We start from the raw sequence: 26,493 nt of genomic DNA, 5'->3' as shown, positions 1-26,493 counted from the left end.
GAAGTCTTGGCTCTGTAAGCTGAGCCCCACCTATTATTCAAAAAGCAAGAGGGTGGGGATTTAGAGCACAGTGGTATTGCAGGTATGGGGAACAGCAGACCTTAGGCAACGCCTCTTTGACACTTGAACAGTGTTTACAAATGCTTTCTTCCTGGGACACAGATGCACTATTCAAAGAATATCCTACTATTGCATTCTACATGTGACAGATTGACTTTAGGAAACATTACAAAACATGTTTAAATCCCCTGATTTTTTTTTTACCTTTATACAGCCATAGCAGTAAAGAAGTTTATACCATCACAACCCCCGTTTAGAAGGGAAGCTGCACAGATATCATCTGATCACCTTGGATTCACCTTTTTAAACTAAATCAGTCGGCGTTAGGACCGTGCGGACATTGCAGTCCCCAATAGACTGCAATGAGTTCCGCAGGGATATCTGCCTGAAGAATGAGCAACGCCATTCTTCACGCGGATATTTTAAAGCAGATTTTCCATTCACAAATTCCGCTTCAAAAATTACAAAGTGTGAATTGGTGAACGGACAACCCATGCACTAGCTCGTACATTTTAGCAAGCAGAATTTCAGCCTGCAATTTCAAAGTGTAATTGCAGGCAGGAATTCCGTAGTCTGAACCTAGCCTTACTGATAGAAATGGCAGGCAATCACATAAGTGGGGACCACCACCAACAAATTAAGGGGGTCCCATTTCATGCTGGTCAATCCCAGCGAATGAGATAAAGTCAGTAATTGGAAACGTAAAACTTACTAGAGCTTCCATATAGAAATATTATAAGAATATATTATTTGAACTCTGCAAAATTGAAACATATATATATATATATATATATATATGCACATACTTCATTTTAAATTGTTTTTTACTTATAGTAAAATTCCATTTTGGTTTCCAAAAAAGTAAAACATCTAAAGCACGGTGGTGCCAATCCTTTTAATAACTAATGAGTGTAATTACATTCTTCAGATCTAATATAACCCAAACAAGAGCAATTATTTACCAAATACTAAAATGAGCTTCCTTTGATCAAGATTAAAGGCACTATAGGAGGGAGGGGGATGTCAAAACTGACACAAAATGGAATAAAACAGCAACAAAGGACCATATTTTCTTAACAAAGTTAAAGCTCAGCACATTTCACAGCAGTATTCTATAGCAATTAGTAACCAAAAACACCTTTTTATTTGATTCATCAAAATTGAAAAAATGGATTTCCTGCCGCGGATATGTTGGATGGGCAGCCAAGATTCATGGTCTCAGGTTTTTTAACACAAAATCTTTCTGAAAGTATATTAGTGTTTAGTTTCTTTTTTTGGTGATGGCATCATTGTTGCAATTTTTTTAGGTTGTTTATTTTTTAATCTAATAGCTGCCATTGCTTTAACATTACTATTCCATAGTAAAACAGTATCAACAATCCACAGTTTTTCATGTTACAATATTAATTGGTTTCAGGAAAACCATTTTAAGTTTAAAAAGTACCTGTCACCAAATAAACTTTTCTAAACTAACTCAGGCTATTTTCCCTAAAAAAAAATTCAGAGCTTTAAAAAGCTCTGTATCTTACCAAAATTTTTGCTCACATAGTGCAATCTCCCAGCAGGAGAAAGTGGGCGTTTCCCAGCAGGCATGACATCACTGAATCCTGCTGGGGGACCACTTCCACCCTCACATCGTTGCAGTGCTTCGATGAATAGAAGCTCTGTGCAGTTTTCAGTGAGGCTCTATACATATTTCAGTGAGGCTCTATGCAGCTTTCTGTGAGGCTCTATACATGTTTCAGTGAGGAGCAATACATGTTTAAGTGAGGCTCTATACATGTTTAAGTGAGGCTCTATACATATTTCAGTGAGGCTCTATACATGTTTCAGTGGAGCTCTATGCATGTTTCAGTGGAGCTCTATGCATGTTTCAGTGGAGCTCTATACATGTTTCAGTGAGGCTCTATGCATGTTTCAGTGAGGCTCTATACATGTTTCAGTGAGGCTCTATACATGTTTCAGTGGCGCTCTATGCATGTTTCAGTGAGGCTCTATGCATGTTTCAGTGGAGCTCTATACATATTTCAGTGGGGCTCTATGCATGTTTCAATGAGTCTCTATGCATGTTTCAGTGGAGCTCTATACATGTTTAAGTGAGGCTCTATACATATTTCAGTGGCGCTCTATGCATGTTTCAGTGAGGCTCTATGCATGTTTCAGTGAGGCTCTATGCATGTTTCAGTGGAGCTCTATACATGTTTAAGTGAGGCTCTATACATATTTCAGTGGGGCTCTATGCATGTTTCAGTGAGGCTCTATACATGTTTCAGTGAGGCTCTATGCATGTTTCAGTGAGGCTCTATGCATATTTCAGTGGCGCTCTATGCATGTTTCAGTGAGGCTCTATGCATGTTTCAGTGAGGCTCTATGCATGTTTCAGTGGAGCTCTATAAATGTTTAAGAGAGGCTCTATACATATTTCAGTGGAGCTCTATGCATGTTTCAGTGAGGCTCTATACATGTTTCAGTGGAGCTCTATACATGTTTCAGTGAGGCTCTATGCATGTTTCAGTGAGGCTCTATACATGTTTCAGTGAGGCTCTATACATGTTTCAGTGGCGGTCTATGCATGTTTCAGTAAGGCTCTATGCAGTTTTCAGTGAGGCTCTATATATGTTTCAGTGAGGCTTTATACATGTTTCAGTGAGGCTCTATGCATGTTTCAGTGAGGCTCTATACATGTTTCAGTGAGGCTCTATACATGTTTCAGTGAGGCTCTATGCATGTTTCAGTGAGGCTCTATGCATGTTTCAGTGAGGCTCTATACATGTTTCAGTGAGGCTATGCATGTTTCAGTGAGGCTCTATGCATGTTTCAGTGAGGCTCTATACATGTTTCAGTGAGGCTCTATACATGTTTCAGTGAGGCTCTATACATGTTTCAGTGGGGTTCTATGCATGTTTCAGTGAGGCTCTATGCATGTTTCAGTGAGGCTCTATGCATGTTTCAGTGAGGCTCTATGCATATTTCAGTGAGGCCCAATACATGTTTCAGTCAGACTCAATACATGTTTCAGTAAGGCTCTATACATGTTTCAGTGAGGCTCTAAGCAGTTTTCAGTGAGGCTCTATACATGTTTCAGTGAGGCTTTATACATGTTTCAGTGAGGCTCTATACATGTTTCAGTGAGGCTCTATACATGTTTCAGTGGGGCTCTATGCATGTTTCAGTGAGGCTCTATGCATGTTTCAGTGAGGCTCTATGCATATTTCAGTGAGGCCCAATACATGTTTCAGTGGCGCTCTATACATGTTTCAGTGGCGCTCTATGCATGTTTCAGTGGCGCTCTATACATGTGTCAGTGAGGCTCTATGCATGTTTCAGTGAGGCTCTATACATGTTTCAGTGAGGCTCTATACATGTTTCAGTGAGGCTCTATGCATGTTTCAGTGAGGCTCTATACATGTTTCAGTGAGGCTATGCATGTTTCAGTGAGGCTCTATGCATGTTTCAGTGAGGCTCTATACATGTTTCAGTGAGGCTCTATACATGTTTCAGTGAGGCTCTATACATGTTTCAGTGGGGTTCTATGCATGTTTCAGTGAGGCTCTATGCATGTTTCAGTGAGGCTCTATGCATGTTTCAGTGAGGCTCTATGCATATTTCAGTGAGGCCCAAAACATGTTTCAGTAAGGCTCTATACATGTTTCAGTGAGGCTCTATACATATTTCAGTGAGGCTCTATACATGTTTCAGTGAGGCTCTATACATGTTTCAGTGAGGCTCTATACATGTTTCAGTGAGGCTCTATGCAGTTTTCAGTGAGGCTCTATACATGTTTCAGTGAGGCTTTATACATGTTTCAGTGAGGCTCTATACATGTTTCAGTGAGGCTCTATACATGTTTCAGTGGGGCTCTATGCATGTTTCAGTGAGGCTCTATGCATGTTTCAGTGAGGCTCTATGCATATTTCAGTGAGGCCCAATACATGTTTCAGTCAGACTCAATACATGTTTCAGTAAGGCTCTATACATGTTTCAGTGAGGCTCTATACATGTTTCAGTGAGGCTCTATGCAGTTTTCAGTGAGGCTCTATACATGTTTCAGTGAGGCTCTATACATGTTTCAGTGAGGCTCTATGCATGTTTCAGTGAGGCTCTATGCATATTTCAGTGAGGCCCAATACATGTTTCAGTCAGACTCAATACATGTTTCAGTAAGGCTCTATACATGTTTCAGTGAGGCTCTATTCATGTTTCAGTGAGGCTCTATGCAGTTTTCAGTGAGGCTCTATACATGTTTCAGTGAGGCTCTATACATGTTTCAGTGAGGCTCTATGCATGTTTCAGTGAGGCTCTATGCATATTTCAGTGAGGCCCAATACATGTTTCAGTAAGGCTCTATACATGTTTCAGTGAGGCTCTATACATGTTTCAGTGAGGCTCTATGCAGTTTTCAGTGAGGCTCTATACATGTTTCAGTGAGGCTCTATACATGTTTCAGTGAGGCTCTATGCATGTTTCAGTGAGGCTCTACACATGTTTAAGTGAGGCTCTATACATGTTTCAGTGAGGCTCTATACATGTTTAAGTGAGGCTCTATACATGTTTAAGTGAGGCTCTATACATGTTTCAGTGAGGCTCTATACATGTTTCAGTGAGGCTCTATACATGTTTCAGTGAGGCTCTATACATGTTTCAGTGAGGCTCTGTGCAGCTGACAATCAAGCTCAGAGCAGAGAAGCACTTCCTGAGTTTGGTCTCCTGTCAGGCCAGGAGGAGACCAAACTCACTGTATTTATTGTGGCAGGGAACAGAACAGAGCCGCCAAGCGGCCATTTTTTCTATTACATTTTAAACATATTTCTGTTGATAATTTGAAAAGCAAGTGAATGGGAAAGTGTCTGCTAATTACACATGCAAAATTACATTAAAAGTTTTATTTGGTGACAGGTACTCTTTAATTTATTGTATCTAGAGACAATGAGGGGCATTCATCAAAACTGAACCTGGTTTTAGTCCAGTTTAGATAAAAAAAAAGTTACGGGCAAAGTGATGTCCGTGCGCCAAATTTATCAAATGGCGCATGGATGTTGATGAATTGCCACGGAACTCCTCTGTTTAAGTTTACCAGAGCAGTGGGGGGGGGGCGTGTGACAACTGTATTAAGAGTTGCACAGACCCTAGTACAATTGTCGCATGAGACATACAGGGCAGGGTTGAATCGTCCTGTGATTTCTTCTTTATCTGGTCCATGAGCCTTTTCTGTGACTTTTCGCTGAAAAGTTGCACATGATAAATTTGTGACTACTGCATAAAGTGATCAAAATCAGATCCCTTCGTGGTCATGAAAATTGACCGTCAGGAAAAGTGGAAATGAAATGTCACAGGAAAAGCTTTCTAAATTGTTTGATAAATTCCCCTTCATAACTCTATGAAAAACTAGTAATTGTCAACCAAAAGTAGAAAAAAGTGAGGATAACTAATACAGATAAAGCAAATCCCTGCATATGAAAGTCAAAAAGAGGAGCTGGAAACTCAAAATCACTTTCTTGCTGATGACAGGAGCTTCTTCATGAACAGTATACACAATGGGGGGGGGGGGGGGAGATTTATCAAACCCTGTCCAGAGGAAACGTTGACCAGTTGCTCATAGGAACCAACCAGATCACTTCTTTCATTTTTCAGAGGCTTTTTCAAACTCAGCAACTTTTCCTCTGGACAGGTTTTGATAAATCTCCCCCATTGTCCAAGCAAAATAAAGTGAGCTGCCTTTACTAGATATGCTAAGGAGGCCTCATACTGGTACTGGTAAAGTGCAGTACAGGTCATGTAGTACTGGACTGTACATTAGAGATACGCTACTAGAAACCTAATCACTGCATGAAATTCATTAAAGGGGTTATCCAGAAATAGAAAAACAGAGCTAATTTATTTAAAAAAACATTCCCTGTTTGTCTCCAGGTTGTGTGTGGTTCTGCAGCTCAGTTCTGTTAAAGTGAATGGAGCCAAGTTGTTATACCCCACCCAACCTGGAGACAGACGGGGAGCAGTTTTTGAAATAAATTAGGTCTGTTTTTCTATTCCTGGATAACCCCTTTAAACCCTTAACGACGAAGGACGTATAATTACGTCCTCCGCCGGCTCCCGCGATATGCCGCGGGGTCACGCGGTGTCCCCGCGTCATTTCGGGTCGGGACCCGCAGCTAATACAGGACATCGCCGATCGTGGAAATGCCATGTATGAACCCTTCAGACGTGGCGATCAAAGCTGACCGCCGCGTCTGAAGTGAAAGTGAAAGTAACCCGGCTGCTCAGTCGGGCTGTTCGGGATTGCCGCGTTAAAATCGCGGCATCCCGAACAGCTTACAGGACACCGGGAGGGCCCTTACCTGCCTCCTCGGTGTCCGATCAACAAATGACTGCTCTGTGCCTGAGATCCAGGCAGGAACAGTCAAGCGTCGATAACACTGATCACAGGCGTGTTAACACACGCCAGTGATCAGAATAGGAGATCAGTGCATGCAGTGTTATAGGTCCGTATGGGACCTATAACACTGCAAAAAAAAAATTTAAAAAAAAGTGTTAATAAAGGTCATTTAACCCCTTCCCTAATAAAAGTTTAATCACCCCCCTTTTCCCATAAAAAATATAAAACAGTGTAAATAAAAATAAACATATGTGGTATCACTGCGTGTGTAAATGTCCGAACTATAAAAATATATCATTAATTAAACCGTATGGTCAATGGCGTACGTGCAAAAAAATTCCAAAGTCCAAAAAAGCTTATTTTTGGTCACTTTTTATACCATTAAAAAATGAATAAAAAGTGATAAAAAAGTCCGATCAAAACAAAAATGGTACCGATAAAAACTTCAGATCACGGTTCAAAAAATGAGCCCTCATACCGCCCTGTACGTGGAAAAATAAAAATGTTATAGGGGTCAGAAGAGGACATTTTCAAATGTATAAATTTTCCTGCATGTAGTTATGATTTTTTCCAGAAGTACGACAAAATCAAACCTATATAAGTAGGGTATCATTTTAACCGTATGGACCTACAGAATAATGATAAGGTGTCATTTTTACCGAAATATGCACTGCGTAGAAACGGAAGCCCCCAAAAGTTGCAAAATGGCATTTTTTCTTGGATTGTCGCACAATGATTTTTCTTTCCGTTTCGCCGTGAATTTATTTATTCATAATTCATATAACTACTCTACAGATTTCATGGGTTTGACATTACTACTAACTATAAATGCCATCACTACTTTATACTAATGTGATACTCGACTAAATGCAAATGACTACTCTAAATTTTTCATGGCTATAACTATTATGTCCCAAATAAATGTACAAAAATATGGTACACTTCCTTTTTAATAGCTATAAAATCAATACTAAATACCAAATAGGACAGGACTGCTTTACACTTTCATAACTATTACTGATTATTAACAACATTATTGTTCTTTATGTATTAATGCAATGTTATCATCCAATGAATTAGATAATGGATGCCTAAGGCCCTATAGGTTTACACATTCAGAGTTTGCCAGTTGCAAATCCGACATCTACATTTCATATAATCCGAGACAGAAGTCTGAGGTTGACACTCAGATTACGGAATGAAGAAGCTCAGCAGAAGCCCAATACTGAAATTCATAGAATTAAATATCGCAATAGTATGAAAATTAAACATTTTATCTAGAGATGAAGATACTTCACCAGTGAACAAATAACTGTAAATTGTATTTATTGGACTAAGAGATACTATCACACGATAAGTCTCTCCTTAGTTTTTCAGTTTTCTTTCTTTGTGTTAACTATTTCATGCATTTTTTTTTTTTTCATTTACTGGCTAAAAATTACTGAACCAGTTTGTGGTATGAAGTGGGGTGGGGGTAAAATGTAACCAGGAAGATATGATAAAAGATGAACAGGACCAAGGATCGGGGGTAGGTAAGTATCGTTATAATCAGTGTCACCTGCCTGTACCAACAACTTACTGCGGGCGACACTTATAACCGTTTCCCTTTAAAGAAGCATGCTGAGTAAGGTAGATACACTGGGGGAGATTTATCAAAACCTGTCCAGAGGAAAGGCTGCTGAGTTGCCCATAGCAACCAATCAGATCGCTTCTTTCATTTTGCAGAGGCCTTGTTGAAAATGAAAGAATCAATCTGATTGGTAGCTCAGTAACCTCTGCACAGGTTTTGATAAATCTATTGTGTTAGGCCTAATGCCAGCATCAATGGCCAATAAAAGGCATAGTGAACCAAAAAACACCAAAGAGATAGTTTGTGTCATACACCACACCTAAGACCCTACTCTTCACATATCAGAGTATAACTTTTTCATAGAGTGTTCCTTTAACCCCTTAAGGGGGTATTCCAGTGAAAAAAAATGTTTTTTCATATCAACTGGCTCCAGAAAGTTAAACAGATTTGTAAATTACTTATATTAAAAAAAACTTAATCCTACCAGTACTTATCAGCTGCTGAAGTTGAGTTGTTTTTTCTGTCTGACAACAGTGATCTCTGCTGACACCTCTGTCTGTCTCAGGAACTGTCCAGAGCAGGATAGGTTTTCTATGGGGATTTGCTCCTACTCTGGACAGAAGTGTCAGCACAGAGCACTGATGTAAGACAGAAAAGAACAACTCAACTGCAGCAGCTGATAAATACTAGTAGGATTAAGATTTTTTTAATAGAAGTAATTTACAAATCTGTTTACCTTCTGGAGCCAGTTGATATGAAAAAAAAATGTTTTTCACTGGAATACGCCTTTAATGACCCCCTTATAGCTTTAAATGGCAGTCACTAATGGGCTGTTTAAATGGCGGCAGCCTGATCCCTTGCCCCGGATCCTACCTGATGTGCAGTCCAGCGATAAGATTGCTGGGTGTAAAATGGTCTTCATGGAAGCTGGGGTCTTTTTGGAGGACCCCAGGCCTGCCATAGATAAGTCTGTATAGATTGCCTGTCAGCATCACAAGATTGCCAGTAAAAGTCCCTTAGTGGGACTAGTTAAAAAATAAAGTTTAATAAAATAATGTGAAAAACATCGTCCCACACACAATACATATTTGGTATTGCCACGTCTCAAACTATAAAAAAAAATATAATTATCCTGCACGGTATATGCTGTGGAAAAAAAAGAATTTTAACGCCATGTATAAATGACAGTACTTGACTAATCTGTCTACCAAAAAAAATTATTAAAAAGAAAAAAAATCAAAAAGTTGTATGTGCCTGAAAATTATGTGAATAAAAACTACAAGTTATTCCACAAAAAACAAGCCCCAACTAGCTTTGTCAAGAAAGGAAAAAAAAACATTAAGGGGGAGATTTATCAAAACCTGTGCAGAGGAAAAGTTGCTGAGTTGCCCATAGCAACCAATCAGATCGCTTCTTTCATTTATCAGAGGCCTTTTTAAATATGAAAGCGATCTGATTGGTTACTATGGGCAACTCAGCAACTTTTCCTCTGGAAAGGTTTTTATAAATCCGGGAATGTGGCAGTTGTGCCAAACTACTAAAAACCTATATAAATGTGGTAACGCTGTAATTGTACTGACCCACAGAATAAAATGTGAATGTTATTTTTACCACACAAGATTGGCGTAAACTTAAAACAAATAAGGAAAATGTAATCAATCAGTTAGATGAACCCCACAATGATTGCATCAAAAAGTGTAACTTGTCCCGCAAAAACAAGCCCTTATGTGGCTATATTGATGAAAAATGTAAAGCTATTAGAATAGAAGGATGAAAAAAATGGTTTAAATGGGCACTGTCAGAATCAAAAACTGTTTATATGTTGTACATCTTGGCAAAACATAACCCTTTCTAATAGTTCATAAGAAAATGTTCTCTCTTTTTTTATAGAAATCATGACTTATATATAAAACCAATAGGGGTTCCCAATCCATCCAGAACACAATTCTGGTTGTCTGCAACATCATCTTTGTCCCAACCAGGGACCAGAAAGTGAGGACGGGACTAGCACTCCTCTGTGCTCTCTCCTGTCCTGTTTATCAGACTACACCATGAAAACAGTGAGTGGAGGTAAAAGAGCAGTGATTGGATGGAGAGACCCCGCACAGCAGACTCAGGGAGAAAGTAAATGCATGGTGAGTGAGGGCAAGATTAGTGCTTGCCTCCAACATGCCCCTTCCTGTAACAATTAAAGAAGCTAGACACATGGAATACATGTAAAGAATATGCATGAACTAGTGAGTAACATTTATAAGCATTTTTTTTTTCTGTGATATGGACAGGTATGTTTAAGCAGTAAGGTTCAAATTGGCTTGGTCACTAAGGTGTTAATGGCTGCTAATTTTAACTGGAACAATAAATTAAAATTCACAAGGAAAGGGGTTACAGAAGGGGGCATTTACATTTTACTGCAAATATACTGATATACATTTAGGTATAGCTATCGTTTACTAAAACAATTTTTGGCAGTGAAAAAGTTAGGGAGCAGGTCACTAAATATATATACTGAAAAATGTTCCTTGAAAAATACTGGGGCAGCTATCTGGTCTGAATGGCTTACCCAGCAGCTGCAGAGATTTGTATTACATCAGACATGTAGACTAAAGGGAGATGAGTGTTGTGGGTGTCCTCTTCTTGTGCAGTAGTCTGAGTAGGAAAGGGGCGGAGGTGTCCCCATCATTCATGGTGTCATTCCATGTTATCTACCTCCCTCTTAATAATGATGGCCCGCTGTGCTGCTGCTATACACATGACAAGTTGATCTTTTGAAAACAAAGTGCTCGGTGACCATTGTGAGAACTAAAATAAATTAGATGGCTACTGATGAAAAAAGTAACTTGGTTTGCACATTCATTTTTGCAATGAACTATAGCTGCTAAACAAATTAAAAAAAGAAAATTATAAAGGATGTCCTTAAAGGGGTACTCCACCCCTAGACATCTTATCCCCTATCCAAAGGATAGGGGATAAGATGTCTGATCGCGGGGGTCCCGCCTCTGGGGACCCCCGCAATATAGCATGCGGCACCGACCTGTTTCTGCTCTGGAAGCACTGGAGGGTCTGGTTCCCGTCCGTGATGTCACAACTCCACCCCCGTGTGATGTCACGCCCCGTCCCCTCAATGCAAGTCTATGGGAGGGGGCGTGACAGCCGTCACGCCCCCTCCCATAGACTTGCATTGAGGAGACGGGGTGTGGCGTCACACGGGGGCGGAGTCGTGACGTCACAGACTTCTGTTCTGGTTGTCGGGACCCAGACCCTCCAGCGCTTCCAGAGCAGAAACAGGTGGGTGCCGCATGCTATATTGCGGGGGTCCCCAGCGGCGGGACCCCCGCGATCAGACATCTTATCCCCTATCCTTTGGATAGGGGATAAGATGTCTAGGAGTGGAGTACCCCTTTAATACACATTTTGATCAAAAGTATTAACTCACTAAGGGTGCGTTCACACGCTCTTTGTTTTTGCGGGTTTTCCGCTGCGTATTTGAAAGGGGCGGGCTCTTCTCGGCTATCCGCAGCAGATTTTCCACAGAGGAATTTACACTGCGGAAAATCCGCCGCAAGCCCTATTGAAGTCAGTAGGGCCTGCGGCGGATTTTCCGCAGCGTAAATTCCACCGCAGAAAATCTGCTATGGACAGCCGAGAAGAGCCCGCCCCTTTCAAATACTCGGCGCAAAACCCGCAAAAACAAAGAGCGTGTGAACGCACCCTAAAGCCAGTTCACAAAGACTTTCTGTAGGATTTTTATATAACATTATAAAAGGTTACAAAGGAAATAACAGCCATTACAGGAAGATCTTACAGAGTTAAGAGAGGAAAATGTGCTAACAATTTAACAATGTGAACACGAGGCAATGCCATCTTCACGAGCCCTAGAAGAAATCACTTTTCATGATGTTAGAACTATCGGAAAAATAAGCTTTACGTTCTGTAGAACAATGTGCTATTTTATAAGCTGCTCTATAAAATATTCTAACATATTTGCAGACAAAGTATCTTCCCATTCTTCATGTACAGAGTGGTAAATAAATCATATACATGGCCAGTGGACATTTATACATTTTCTGCGGCGGTTCTGCCTCTTGAACAAAAGTCAATAACCTGTAAAGTCATTTTTCATACTTATCTGGTTCAGTCACATTTTAAAGGAGGAAATACTCTAAGACAAGCTGAAGTTAATGGAAAACCGTTTTCTGAAAGACATCATGTTAATTCCTCGAAATGCAGGTGGTCCAGCGTCACAGGTATGTCTATGTATAGGACAGCGCTGATCTTCAGCACGATAAAATACCTTATGTCTGGCCTTCATACAGTGCACAATGCAGATATGGGAACAGTGTGAATCCCATTTATTTATGGGACTTTAACCAAGTATGTTATGGCTTTCTCAGGCTGAGAACGACACAGGTGGTGATAAAATGTGATATGTTTTTTTTGCTATGTATATTCATTTGAGGTTTCTATCCTTTTCTGAGGGGGGGGGGGGGGTACAGGGCTTTTATTTTCTGCACTTTGGGGCACAGTTACTGTAAGGGGCTATGGGAGGGTTTTTACTATCTGTTTCCCAACGTTTCCTTCTCGGGTTTAGCGGCTTAAATTTGGAGAACGTCTCGTGCGCCAAAAGCTCAGGCAAAAAACCCTTCAAACTCGACCAACCCAAAAAACGGAAGTGGCCACTGAAATGGGGCATGTTCTCAACAGTTTCAAAAAGTCTCAACATATTTACTATGTTTACAGGTGCATATGGGTTTCCTCCTGGCATTCGCCCAGCCCTCTGGCAGGGAGCACATGCTAGGTGTTCACATTGGTGTGGTGCTCGGTGCCAGCCATTGTTGCTGTGGTGCTTTGTCTGTGGGGTGGTGTGGCCAGGAGTCAGGGGCTTGGTCGGGCAGCAGTGGGGCTGCCTGGCCACTGTGTCATTCCCCCTGTGGGCTTGGTGTCATGGAGGCAGTGGCCACCGCCTAGCGCTACGACAGTGTTAGGTTTGGGACTCACTCTGACTAGGTAGCCTTGACGTGGTGAGTGGGCTTATACTCTTTGATCAAAATGTATACTAACAACCTGTTAGTTTTTGAAATTATGCTTAGAAGCAAGTAGATCAAAATACAAATTGTAGATGTGCGGCTGTGTTTCTGTTTCTCTTTTTGTTTTATACATTTACAAATTTTCCTACATAAAATGTGATGGATTTGAGCTCAGGAAAGCCAGACAGTTAAGAAAAGTTGTAAAAAAAATGAAATAAAAATGTAGGGAAAAGTGAAAAATGTAGTGAAAAATTAGTAAATAACATGGAAAAATACCTGTTGGGAAAGCCACACAGAAAACTCCACTCAATCTATTTTTTGGGGTGTGTATTACACTATATTTGTGCTAGCTTTGTTTCCTCTACTATTATATTGTACATTACATTTGTTGTTCCGCTGTGTATGTATACTAGTAGTGCCCATACTCTTCTTTTTACAACTATCCAAAGGATAGGCCATCAAGGTCCGCTCAGCGAGATGTCAAAAAGTGGAGCCCCCGCTGATCAGATGTTCGGCAGAGCAGTCTCCAGCATATCACATTGAAGTGGAATAGACTTAGCAGATTTTATTGACAATTTCTAAAATAATTTTCAATGATAGATATCCAGCCAACATATCTAGATGTATTCTTATTCCCACTACATTCCTGAGCACTTTATAGCCTCTTGAGTGAATTCGCGTCCTCAGATTACCTGACTGTTACTAAACTGCCTTTTACCTCAATCTAAGCTGAAGATCAGGCTTGGAAAAAAAAGCAAAACAAAACAATACCTTTTCTGGCAGCGACCAAATAGTTATTTTAACATGTTCCAAACTTTTATGCAACAATTAGACACTTTATGGTTTCACCACAAGCTGGTACTCAAATGCTTCCAACTATGTAGAGCCAGAAGTTGGTAACAGTATAGTAATTCTTACAATGTGCACATTTTTCAGAGAAAAGCCTTGTGGAGTGTGCGTCATCACTTTAAAGATGGTAGAACGCCTAACACTTGGTCTGAGATGCACAACTAGTAATTGCGTTTATTGGGACTTGGCTTTGGTAGTATGGAACAGGTCAACAGGGCATGCTTCACGTCTGGTACAAATACTAAAGAAAGGAACATATTCTTTCCTAACAAAGCTTCTCCATGCCAACATGGCAGTATAAAGTGTCTGACAAACACAAGTGTTCTTGAGTTTCAAACTATAACTGAAGCTAAACAAAGCTGAAAACAAAAGTTGCCTTATGTGAAAACACTTTAGAAACATTCAGGGACAAAAAGACCTTGGCATGCCAGATAAGCTTCACCAGGAAAAAAACAGCAACAGTACTGATGTGCAAAAATAATACATTTAGATATAGGCCGTACAGGGAATCGGTCACCATTTTCTTGCTGTCCAAACTACGAGTAGCATGAAACAGGGAAATGTGCCCTTATTACAAGGATGTATGATACACTCATATGCTGCAGCGTTTCTGTGGACTACTGGCCAGGAATGTTCCTCCGAGTCATCAGGGTGGTCCCAGCTGATTTCTTCATGTCCTGCTAGGCCTGATTAACAGATATCTTACTGTTTAAATATAGGAAGAGATGAATCAATTAAGACCAGTGGATGGGGAGAAGCTGCGAGGGACCACCCCAATGACTTTTTTTTATGCCAATGTCACAAATATTATATGTCTGTATCGCAGTGGTTTGTGGATGTATTGGGTAGGTAAGCGCCACAATATACAAAATACAAAATCTAGCAAAATGGATGCTATTTTGTGCTTTTCACTATTATTTTACTGTAAATTTTTACTATGCAATGTAAATAACCTTAAAAGCATCAACAATATAAAAAAAAGTGGATGACAGATTGATATATGACTTATTATAGTTTTGTCAATCAGAATATAATCCCTTTACAATAACTGCTTTTCCATTATTTACTTATCATACTTCATATTATAATAGGATAACCAACATGCTACAGACCCTGTATTACAATATCAGCTATTCATCAAAAAATCATCAAGCATCAGAATCTAGAAAACATTTAGAACCTTCCATTTTCTTCACAATCAGACAGTGTAAAAATGTTAAAAACACTAACTGTATTCACCATGTTTCTAGATCGCCAAGTGATGAAGGGAGGAAAAATAAAATAAAACGTAGCTTTTAATGATAATTCTTAAAAAGCAAAAAAAAACAAAAAACCTATATAACAAATGTGTAGTATGTTAGTAAATAGTCTGCTAAAGGGACTGCAATTAATGGACGTACATCATGCCCTACACCAACAGTTAATAAAAAGTTGGTGTAGGGCATGATGTTGTCCGGAGACGACTGCATTACAATATACCTGCCTTACTGGAGAAGGGGCGACCTGGGGACATAACTGCTTACTGGGGGTCGAGGACTACCTAAGGACATACCTGCCTACTGATGGGTACTGTCAAAGAAAATACATGTCTACACAAGAGGGGAGGGGGAACATACCTTCTTACTGGAGGGGGAAACTACATGAGGACACACCTGCGTACTGGGGGAGAGCGGGGGGGGGGGGGGGGGAGCGCACCAGAAAAAATCCCAGCCTACTGGGGGAACTATCTATCTAAAGGACACACCGGCCTACTGTTGGGGGAGTGGTACCTGAGAACATACCTGTCTAAGAACCCTGCTTTCTGTGAGGGAAAATACCTTCCTAAGGACATACCTGCTTATGTGGGTGGAAGGGTCCTACCTAAGGACATATCTGCCTGCATATCTTTGGACTGTGGTGGGAGACATTACTACAAAAGCAACCGGCACAATTGGATAGAACCTCAGCACAAATTATAATGGTTCTTTTAGTAATCAATGATGGGAATTTCTAAAGACTGCTCATTGGAACAAATGATTTTTTACATTTTACCAGTAAAAGAAAATGCCACGACAGACAACTAACACATTCATCTCTATATTGTCAGGATTAGCTAATTGGGCTTAAACATTTCTCATCTGTACTACACATGTAATGACAATGCCTCTGAAATTCCGCCTGTCAAATTCATAAAAAAATTTGATGACATTTAATAATTATAGGGAGGAGTCATTGGTTTCCACACTAAGTGAGACAGCGAGCGGCAGACTTGTACATGCAGAGACAGCGAGCAGTAATACATAGACGCTGGCACTAAACTGGCAAAAAAAAAGGACTTGAAAACAAATCTGGGAACAATGTAATGCTTTCAAAGTGTGTTGAACCCCAGCCAAGTCTTTCTAATATATGATCTACACAACAGAGAAATGAATAGGCATTATATTATTATACACAGACCCCAGCTCGCATGCCAGGAATGATACGTCCAGACAAAACAAAATACTTAAAGAAAATTAAAAACAGGGTGTATGTCAGAGTTAGATGGACGTCAGCTAAACAATACCGCGCCACATTCCAAACGCAATACCTACAAGTTAAATGTTACAAACCGTAATTCAATGCAAGGTGAGGGGTACAGATCCCTACAGATTGTATTCACTATAAGGCTTAGCTTATTGAACTAGTCACATGCTTTCATTTAAGAAAAGGTATTTCTATTATCCGATAAATGCACTTTGTATCTCCTATAGGTCAGGGAATTGCAGAACTTCTGATCCTGTGCTTCCAGGTTCATGAAGAAAATTCAAGAGCTGACATATTTTGTGTTCAGAATCGTAAGAGAGAGAACAGAGGCGATATTTAGCGACATACTAGCTGAGTACCCGGTGTTGCCTGGTTTTTCCTTCCTATTCCTTGTTGGGGAGGAAAATAAACAAAGGAGGAAGCTTTTGACTTTCGACCTCCTATCCCGTCATCATATCCCGTCATCATATCCCGACCTCCTATCCTGACCTCCTCTCCCATCCTCCTCTCCCGTCCTCCTATCTCGTCCTCCTATCTCTGCCTCTTTTCCCGTCCTCCTATCCCATCCTCCTATCCCGTCCTCCTATCCCAGTCCTCCTATCCCAGTCCTCCTATCCCAGTCCTCCTATCCCAGTCCTCCTATCCCAGTCCTCCTATCCCAGTCCTCCTATCCCAGTCCTCCTATCCCAGTCCTCCTATCTTGACCTCCTATCCCCTCCTCCTATCCCGACCCGTAATATGTGTACCAGTTATTGAAATATCTCCAGCCGTACGGAAGTTATGTGGGAACATACATTTCCCATTGATTTGCATGGGACTTAAAACAAAACCCTGACCCTCACAAATGGGGGTAGTTAAGGATTAAATTAACTATCCTATATTTTAAGTGGATATATAAGTAACATGTGACCAAGTATTATCGAAATATCTCCAGCCGTTTGGAAGTTATGCAGTAACATATATTTCCCATTGTCTTGTATGGGACTTTAAACATAAACCCCGCCCCTGGCAAATGGGGGTGAGTAAGGGTTAAATCACCTATCCTATGTTTGTTGTTGACATATAAGTGACATGTGTGCCAAGTTTCATGTTAATATCTTTAGCAGTTTGGACGTGATGCTGGAACATACACACACACACGTTGAGTTTTCTATATATAGATAACAATGATGTACATGCCATTCATAGTGTGTGGAAATTTTGTGGAAAACTCATATGGGCACTGTAATGGGTATCAGTGGCTGTCATGAGAATGCTTGACCTACAACTTATGGGAAAACAGAATTGAGTGTGATAATCTCTGTATTGTAGGAACAGGGTGGATGAGCTGTGCTCTCACCTGAACAAGTTCTGGAAGCAACAGAAACACCTATATGGTGCACATTTCAGTCAATGGACCAGTTAATGGGGTAACTAAGCTTCTAGCCATATTACTGACAACAAAAGTGTGTCCTAGCAGTTTTTGAATTGCTTTATAGTAGTGTATTTCAATGGAAATAAGAACCCTCCTGGCACTATGTGGACTTCTTAACGCACTAGAAAAAATCCCAAATTATGCTGTCAACCAAAGATGATTTATTGGATACACAGTACAACGCATTTCAACCCCGAACAATGGTATTCATAAAGTATGTAAGCAGTCTTCATGCCAGTGAAAGTAGTCCATAACCAGGTATCAATATCATAATTTAAAATACAGAGCCATCAGCCCTGCTTAACAGTAACAAAAAAATCAATCTTACCTGTGTCTGCATCATAGCTCGCTCCACACGCCGAGAACTTCCCTTCTCTAATTTGGTCCTCAAAATCAATGCAGATGTCTGGATGGCCCAAAATTTGGGTTGCGAAAGCAAACACTGAAATCAAAGGAGTCCATTACATGTGTGACAGTGACTACATAGAGAATGCTAAAACAGAAGTGGTCCTAAAATAAATAAATAAATAATATAATATTTTATATATATATATATATATATATATATATATTAGGGGTGTGAATCGCCAAGAATTTGGCGATTCGATTCGAATCGCGATACCAGTGTGGCGATTCGATATATCGCGATATATCGCGATACCGTCTAGGTGACGATACATCGCGATATATCGCCCACCTGGGAGCATTCATAGATCCCAATAGACGCCGCTGTCAGCTTTGACAGCGGCGATCTAGTACTCCGGTGCTCACTTTTCTCATGTTATCCTGTCCGGGCTGCAAAATAAAATAAAACGCACTTTCTCTTACCTGCCAACGAGCCCGCGGAGCTCCGGTACAGGCGTTCGGTCCCCGGGCTGTATTCTTCTTACTTCCTGTTAGTCCGGCACGTCACATGGAGCTTCAGCCTATCACCAGCGGAGGCGGGACATCGCTGCGGCCAGTGATAGGCTGAAGCTCCATGTGACGTGCCGGACTAACAGGAAGTAAGAAGAATACAGCCCGGGGACCCAACACCTGTACCGGAGCTCCGCGGGCTCGTTGGCAGGTAAGATAAAGTGCGTTTTATTAAAAATTCCACATCCCTAAAAGAATCGATTCAAAAATATTTTGAATCGATTCTGTATCGGCAAATGAAAAATCGCGATTATCGCGAGAATCGATTTTTTCTTACATCCCTAATATATATATATATATATATATATAGGAAAAAGTCCAACAGGAAGCATGAGGTAGCACTCCAGCAATTTCAAGATAAAGAAGGTGCTTTTATTCACCCATAGTGCTACGTTTCGACCCTCTCAATGGAGTCTTTATCAAGACTTTATGCTTGATAAAGACTCCATTGAGAGGGTCGAAACGTAGCACTATGGGTGAATAAAAGAACCTTCTTTATCTTGAAATTGCTGGAGTGCCGCCTCATGCTTCCTGTTGGACTTTTTCTTGTTTGATGCACCTTTGGACAAGGTTGGAGCCAGCTGAGCACCCGCAGATTTACACTATAGGGCTTGAAGCCCCTACATGGTGCTCCTTCATTACTATTTTCATTGTTATATATATATATAAAAAGCAAAATCATCGGTAGTTGCAGTATCTTGTAATACCTTTTTTATTGGACTAACAAGATTTTGTAGAGACAAGCTTTCGGGATTCCTCCCTTTATCAAGTCACAAGCATTTCTTCATGACTTGATAAAGGGAGGAATCCCGAAAGCTTGTCCTACAAAATCTTGTTAGTCCAATAAAAAAGGTATTACAAGATACTGCAACTACCGATGATTTTGCTTTTTGCATCACTGGACTAATACGGCTACTCCTAACTACTGCTTTCATCACTTCTTGGAATCTCATGAAGTACAGTAAGAACCTCTATATTATTTTATGGTAGAGTGTCTGAGTAAACCTGTGTGTTTTTAGGTTTATTAGCCTGAGGATCTAGCATTTTTTTTTTATTGTCCCATACAAAGACCCATAACTATTTTTTACTATTTTTCCACTGTCACCACAGCATGGGGTCTCACCTTTCTTGCAAGACAAGTTGTATACCTGACAACACCATATAGGGGTCTTTATAATGTTTTATATGACATTTATTTTTTATACATATCTTATTTTCACCTTGAGTTAAAAATAACAAATATTCTAAGGGTCGATACAATGACGCTTTTTTCAAGGCTCCTTTCGCACAATTTGCCATATGCGTGATTGTATCCATAGGCCACTATTATCCAACAGAGGCCAGAAAAGTATCATTTTGAACTCCATTTAGGTAGTTTTCAGTTTTGCGCTGCATGGAATGGCTCAAATCTCTGGGCTATTTTGTAAAGAATAAAAAAAAGTATATACCACATAGAATATGTTTATTTAAAAGGAAAACTGTCACCCTGATCACCCACACTAAACCAAGGGTTATACACAGGGTTATAGTGTGGGTGACCAGGAGTCCAAAGAGGTGTCATATACCAAATTTGATCCAGTGGCTCCTGTGATATTGCCCAGAGAAGTTCCCAAGCTCAATTCAGTTAATTGCCCGCAGGAGGCGGGGCCCCGCCAGATGCCCGCCCCCTGCTTCTTTATGTCTCCTGAATCAATATCCCTCTATTTTTAGCTTAAAAACAATTAAACTAAAAATTCATACTCTGTGCTGCGCTCTGAGGCAGGAGGGCATGCGCTGTTCATTTACAGACAGCTCTCACGTCCTAGTGGCGTGAGAGCTCTTCTTGCGCAAGCACTCGGTTACTGTGCCAAAGCGCATGTGCTCCTGCCTTGGGCTCACATGAAATGCGACTCACGTCACTAGGAAGTGAGAGCTGTCTGTAAACGAACGGCGCATGCGCTCTTGCCTCAGAGCGCAGCGTATGAATTTTTAGCTTAATTGTTTTTAAGCTAAAAATATTTTTTAGCACTTTTTTTTACAGAATCTTTCTTAGCCCTGCTAAGGGATCTGAGCATGCTATCGCTTTCATAATATACTGCAACAATTCTGTATTGCAGTGTACTACTGCCGGTTGGCATGTTACTATCAGGCCCTGTCAAAAATAATACCGGGTGGGCCATTTATATGGATACACCTTAATAAAATGGGAATGGTTGGTGATATTAACTTCCTGTTTGTGGAACATTAGTATATGTGAGGGGGAAACTTTTCAAGATGGGTGGTGACCATGGCGGACATTTTGAATCCAACTTTAGTTTTTCAATAGGAAGAGGGTCATGTGACACATCCCTCTTTATGCACTGAAGTTTTTCTATCAAGATGGTGCAACACCACATTATGGGTGTCAGGTCCAAGCATTCCTAGATGAACAGTTTCCTGGAAAGGGGATTGGTCATCGTGGGCCAGTTGAATGGCCCCCAAGGTCTCCCAATATGATCCCCTTAGACTTTTATCTTTGGGGTCATCTGAAGGCAATTGTCTATACTGTGAAGATATGAGATGTGCAGCACCTGAAACTACGGATACTGGAAGCCTGTCCTGCAGTGTTGCTATCAGTGTGTGAAGAGTGGGAGAAGAGGGTTGCATTGACAATCCAACACAATGGGCAGCCCATTGAACACATTTTATAAGAGGTCAGAAACTTGTAAATAACTCATGAAAGAATAAAGTTACGTTAAAACCAAGCACATCATCTTGTGAAATTCCAAATAAGTTGATGTGTCACATGACCCTCTTCCTATTGAAAAAACAAAAGTTGGATTCAAAATGGCCGACTTCAAAATGGTCGCCATGGTCACCACCCATCTTGAAAAGTTTCCCCCCTCACATATACAAATGTGCCACAAACAGGAAGTTAATATCACCAACCATTCCCATTTTATTAAGGTGTATCCATATAAATGTCCCACCCTGTAGAAGTAGAAAGATGGCATGCTGTCATGGCAACCAATCAGCTTCTTGTGACCTGGTGGGTTGTCATGGCAGGGTTAAACTTCTACAATTAGAGTTATCTCTGATCGCAGCTGCTGGAGAAAGCATCATATATAGCTGAAACAAACTGCATATGGATTGGGCTCAGCTCTTGCGCCAGTTCCTTACAATACTTGGGGCCACTAAGGGCTTACAAATAATTTAATGAATAATTAAAAGAGGGGAAAAAAACTGCAACATGCTCCATCTTATACCAGTTCATGGACTACATTCTTCCCTAGTACTTAAGACTCTAGGGGACATACTGAGGCACATTGAGATACCCAGATATGGAAAGCAGAGGAGGTTTAAAAAATATGCTGTTCTAATTTCTCCAAGAGTCTTGTGTATGAATGAGTGGATTTAGTAGTGTCCCATTCTGACTATCCCTCAGTGATCACTAGGCTTTATACATATAAGGGCTGCTACATAATACCCTTCTCCTAATAAGGGAAAATAAAACATGAACCATATATTAGGTCAGTAATACCAACACATATCAACTATTGGCAATTTGCCTAAATTTAATAAAAAACTTAAATTGTGACAAACTGGTTAAAATATAACACATGAAAAGGTTTTTCAGCTTTTTGACAAGAGTAAAAGTGTAAATTACTGGCATGTCCATTTATCGGATTCATCTGGGAAATGTTGGCAGCACATGTGTTCCTGTCAGTGGGTGTTTTCTGCTCAGGGATATCCACTGCCCTTCCTAGGGTGTCAACAGCTACTCACTACAGAAATTCCCATGGGGGGAAAAGCCATCCACAAGCAGGATATAATTTTGGAATATTACTCATAAAATAGCAAAGTTTCTACTGTACAAAACTAGAAAATGACTATAAAGTACCATGAGGCGATTTAGTAACGCTGAGAGGGAATAGTATTTACTCACTTTGTAGTAGAAGAATGGCATCCAATCCATCAGTATATCTCTGGAAAACGTGGGATAACACATAGTATATTGATGAGTATTTTAAGCCAAACAGGAGTGGAAAAACTAAAATGGAAAGATTGGCATCATTTTCTGGGTTTTGGACCCACTCCTGGTTTGGGCTAAAAGCACTTATCAAGATACTGACCAAACCCTGATCAAATTACTATGTGTGAACCCAGCTTAAAGACCCTTCCAGTTGAATGAGCATTCCTAGGAAAGCTTGTTACCGATGTAAAGGTATGCTCACACGGTCAGGTTTTTAATTGCAACTATTGAATACAAAGCCAGGAATGGATTTGAAAAATGGTGAAGTTTCAGTCTTTCCTTTATACAGGTCTTCTATTTATGAATAGTTTCTGGCTTTCCATTTAATAATTGTAATTAGAAACCTGTACGTGTGAATACATCCTAAGGGGGCGGCAATCAGCCGATGAGTTTGACTAGATCTTTTGTGCAACCATTAAAATTACTGTTATCATCCCCACATGACCCTGTGTAAACGGGTGAAAAGTGGTTGACATGGATAAATTTAAAGGACAACACGAGCGGTCCAACGATCATTTATGCAGTCCGGTCACACAATTGCCAGCTTGTGAAGGCTCAATAAATGCGTGCCAATTACCAAAATCGGAGTCCATTATCGTGGCAGCGTCAACCTGTCTAAAAAAGGCCTAACACCACTAAAAACCTGAAATTTCAACATCTACCCAGTCCCACCCACAAGAGTCTGGAAGCTGAGGTAAGTAGTTGTTTCGTGGACATTGAACAACGGTTTGACCTCTGGAACATCCACAGTTTCTGAAAATGAGGCGATTGAAGTCCCTGTTTTTACTATAAGAGTAGCATTCCTACAATGAAAACAGGGCTTCTGGTCCCTAGATTTTCGGAAGGTGCCAAAGTCGAACCCCCACCCAACTTACTTTTACAACCAGCCTGAATGTCACAAGACAAACTGATTTCTTTTCCAGATATAGTGGTGAATATTATGATATTCTCTGCAACGATGAGGGGGCAATACAGAAATGAGAATACATCGATGAGGGGGCATCAGAGTGCAGACCTCGTACTTAGTTTTTAGTGAAATAAATACTCATAGATTTCCAATAAGCTGCAGTTCCAGTGTGTACAAAAATAATGTAAAAAAATTATTTTCTATTGCCTTCTTAAGATTATCACTGCATTTGGTGAAACAGCTTGCATAGCCTAGAGGGAAGATTCAGAACAAGAAGAAAGTGTCCACTAATTTACAAAAAAAAACTGTGCCATTCCTCCCAATGGGTTATGCCTGATACGGTAATAATATGGAACTGATAAAGTTGCATTGGGCTTTACTGTACTACTTATCCATATGTCTGCTTTTACCTGGAGGTGTTCATTAATTCCTTTATTTATATAGCACCAACATATTAGGCAGCACTGTTCATATTTTTTGCTGGATTATGTAAAAATCATGGCAGGCTCCACGGCAGGCTGTATTATAAGTATTTTTCCTTCAAAGCAATGCTTCTGGGGGAAAATATGCCTAAAATGCGACATCTGAAGTCCATGCAACTTTGCAAGTTAGGCTACTCTCTAGGGATCGACTGATTACCGGTATGGCCGATATTATCAGCCGATAATCAAGATTTTAGGCATTATCGGTATCGGCAATTACTTTGCCGATAAGCCGATAATGCACCGCACCACACCCCCCCCCGGCCCACCGCGACCGCCCCTCCGACCTGCCGCACCCCCCACCACACCGCCCCGGCCCCATTGCCTCCCTCATCCCCGGTTTTATAATTACCTGTTCCCGGGGCCCACGCTACTTCTTGCTCCTGCTGCGTCCTGCGTTACGCTGTGCGCAATGACGAGTGACGTGACGTGCGCGACGTGACGTCACCGTCAGTGCGCACAGTGAACAGCTCAGGAGGACGCCACCGGAGCCAGATGTGGAGTGGACCCCGGGAACAGGTAATTATAAAACCGGGGATGGGGGAGGCAATGGGGCCGATGCGGTGCGGGGGGGGCGGTCGCGGTGCGGCGGGTCGGGGGAGCGGTGGTGGTGATAGGTCTCAGGACCCCCGGACAGGCAGGGGGAGAGAAGCGGGTGGCGGCGGCGGCCTATGGCACCGCAAAAGCCACTGCAGTGCATTGATTTAAAGCGCCCGCTTTAAATCAATGATCTGCAGCGGTGTCGCGGGGGGATAAATAGCCGATAACTTATACCGGAATATCGGTACAAGTTATCGGCTATCTGCCTTAACCTCCACCAATTATCGTATCGGTATCGGCCCTAAAAAAAACTATATCGGTCGATCCCTACTACTCTCACACTTTCGCTGTGTTCTGCTAAATGGAAGCTCTGTTGATCAGTCTGTTAGAAGGACTGGAGTTCAATGGAGAAAAAAATACAGCATGTACGATCTTTTTTTCCTCACTAAACCTCTGTAAAATACTGGACACCATGACTATCCCCATTCAAGTCAATGAGATCCGCTGTGACCCGACGGCGTCAGTGGTGCTCTGACCCTTTCAAGGTCCGTTCGGTGCAAAAAATCCCCCCCAAAAACCAAAGAACACTGAACGGGTCGGAGCACAACGACAGTGTGAACATAGTCCTACAACGAACTCCAGGTGCTGCTGTGTGCATGAGGCCTTAAAGACATTTCATATCAGGATAAATAGATGCTAATGGCAGATCTCTTTTAACCCCTTAAGGACCGGGGTTTTTTCCGTTTTTGCATTTTCGTTTTTTGCTCCTTGCCTTTAAAAAATTATAACTCTTTCAATTTTGCACCTAAAAATCCATATGATGGCTTATTTTTTGCGCCACCAATTCTACTTTTTAATGACATCAGTCATTTTTCCCAAAAATCTACGGTGAAAAGGAAACAAAAAACGCTGTTTTGTAACTTTTGGGGGCTTCCGTTTCTACATAGTACATTTGTCAGTAAAAATGACACCTTATCTTTATTCTGTAGGTCCATACGATTAAAATAATACCCTACTTATATAGGTTTGATTTTGTCGGACTTCTGGAAAAAATCATAACTACATGCAGGAAAATTAATACGTTTAAAATTGTCATATTCTGACCCCTATAACTTTTTTATTTTTCCGTGTATGGGGCGGTATGAGGGCTCATTTTTTGCGCCGTGATCTGAAGTTTTTAACGGTACCATTTTTGCATTGATAGGACTTATTGATCGCTTTTTATTCATTTTTAAATGATATAAAAAGTGACCAAAAATGCACTATTTTGGACTTTGGAATTTTTTTGCGCGCACGCCATTGACCGAGCGGTTTAATTAATGATATATTTTTATAACTCGGACATTTCCACACGCGGTGATACCGTATATGTTTATTTTTATTTACACTGGTTTTTTTTTATTGGAAAAGGGGGGTGATTCAAACTTTTAATAGGGGAGGAGTTAAATGATCTTTATTCACTTTTTTTTTGCAGTGTTATAGGTCCCATAGGGACCTATAACACTGCACACACTGATCATCATTGATCACTGGTTTCTCATAAGAAACCAGTGATCAACGATTCTGCCGCATGACTGCTCATGCCTGGATCTCAGGCACTGAGCAGTCATTCAGCGATCGGACAGCGAGGAGGCAGGTAGGTGCCCTCCCGCTGTCCTGTCAGCTGTTCGGGATGCCGCGATTAGCCGCGGCTATCCCGAACAGCCCGACTGAGCTAGCCGGCCACTTTCGGTTTCGCTTTTAGCCGCGCGGCTCAGCTCTGAGCGCGCGGCTAAAGGGTTAATAGCGCGTGGCGCCACGATCTGCGCTGCACGCTATTAGAGGCGGGTCCCGGCTTCCCTATGACGCCGGGCCCGCCGTGATATG

The 26,493-nt window shown here is 41.0% G+C and overlaps 1 protein-coding gene across 1 annotated transcript in view; it reads right to left on the bottom strand.

Annotated features, from left to right (window-relative positions):
• TTC27 (tetratricopeptide repeat domain 27) overlaps nucleotides 1-26,493 on the bottom strand; it is a 367,717-nt gene that overhangs the window by 71,311 nt on the left and 269,913 nt on the right. Inside the window, exon 11 of the mRNA XM_056567404.1 lies at nucleotides 18,121-18,234. Within this exon, the coding sequence (XP_056423379.1) occupies nucleotides 18,121-18,234 (114 nt within the window). The remainder of the gene's footprint in view (nucleotides 1-18,120; nucleotides 18,235-26,493) is intronic.

This window comes from Hyla sarda, chromosome 3 (genome assembly GCF_029499605.1).
Source record: "Hyla sarda isolate aHylSar1 chromosome 3, aHylSar1.hap1, whole genome shotgun sequence".
In the NCBI taxonomy this organism is placed as follows: Eukaryota; Metazoa; Chordata; class Amphibia; order Anura; family Hylidae; genus Hyla; species Hyla sarda.
This window is presented reverse-complemented; position numbering and strand designations above follow the sequence as displayed.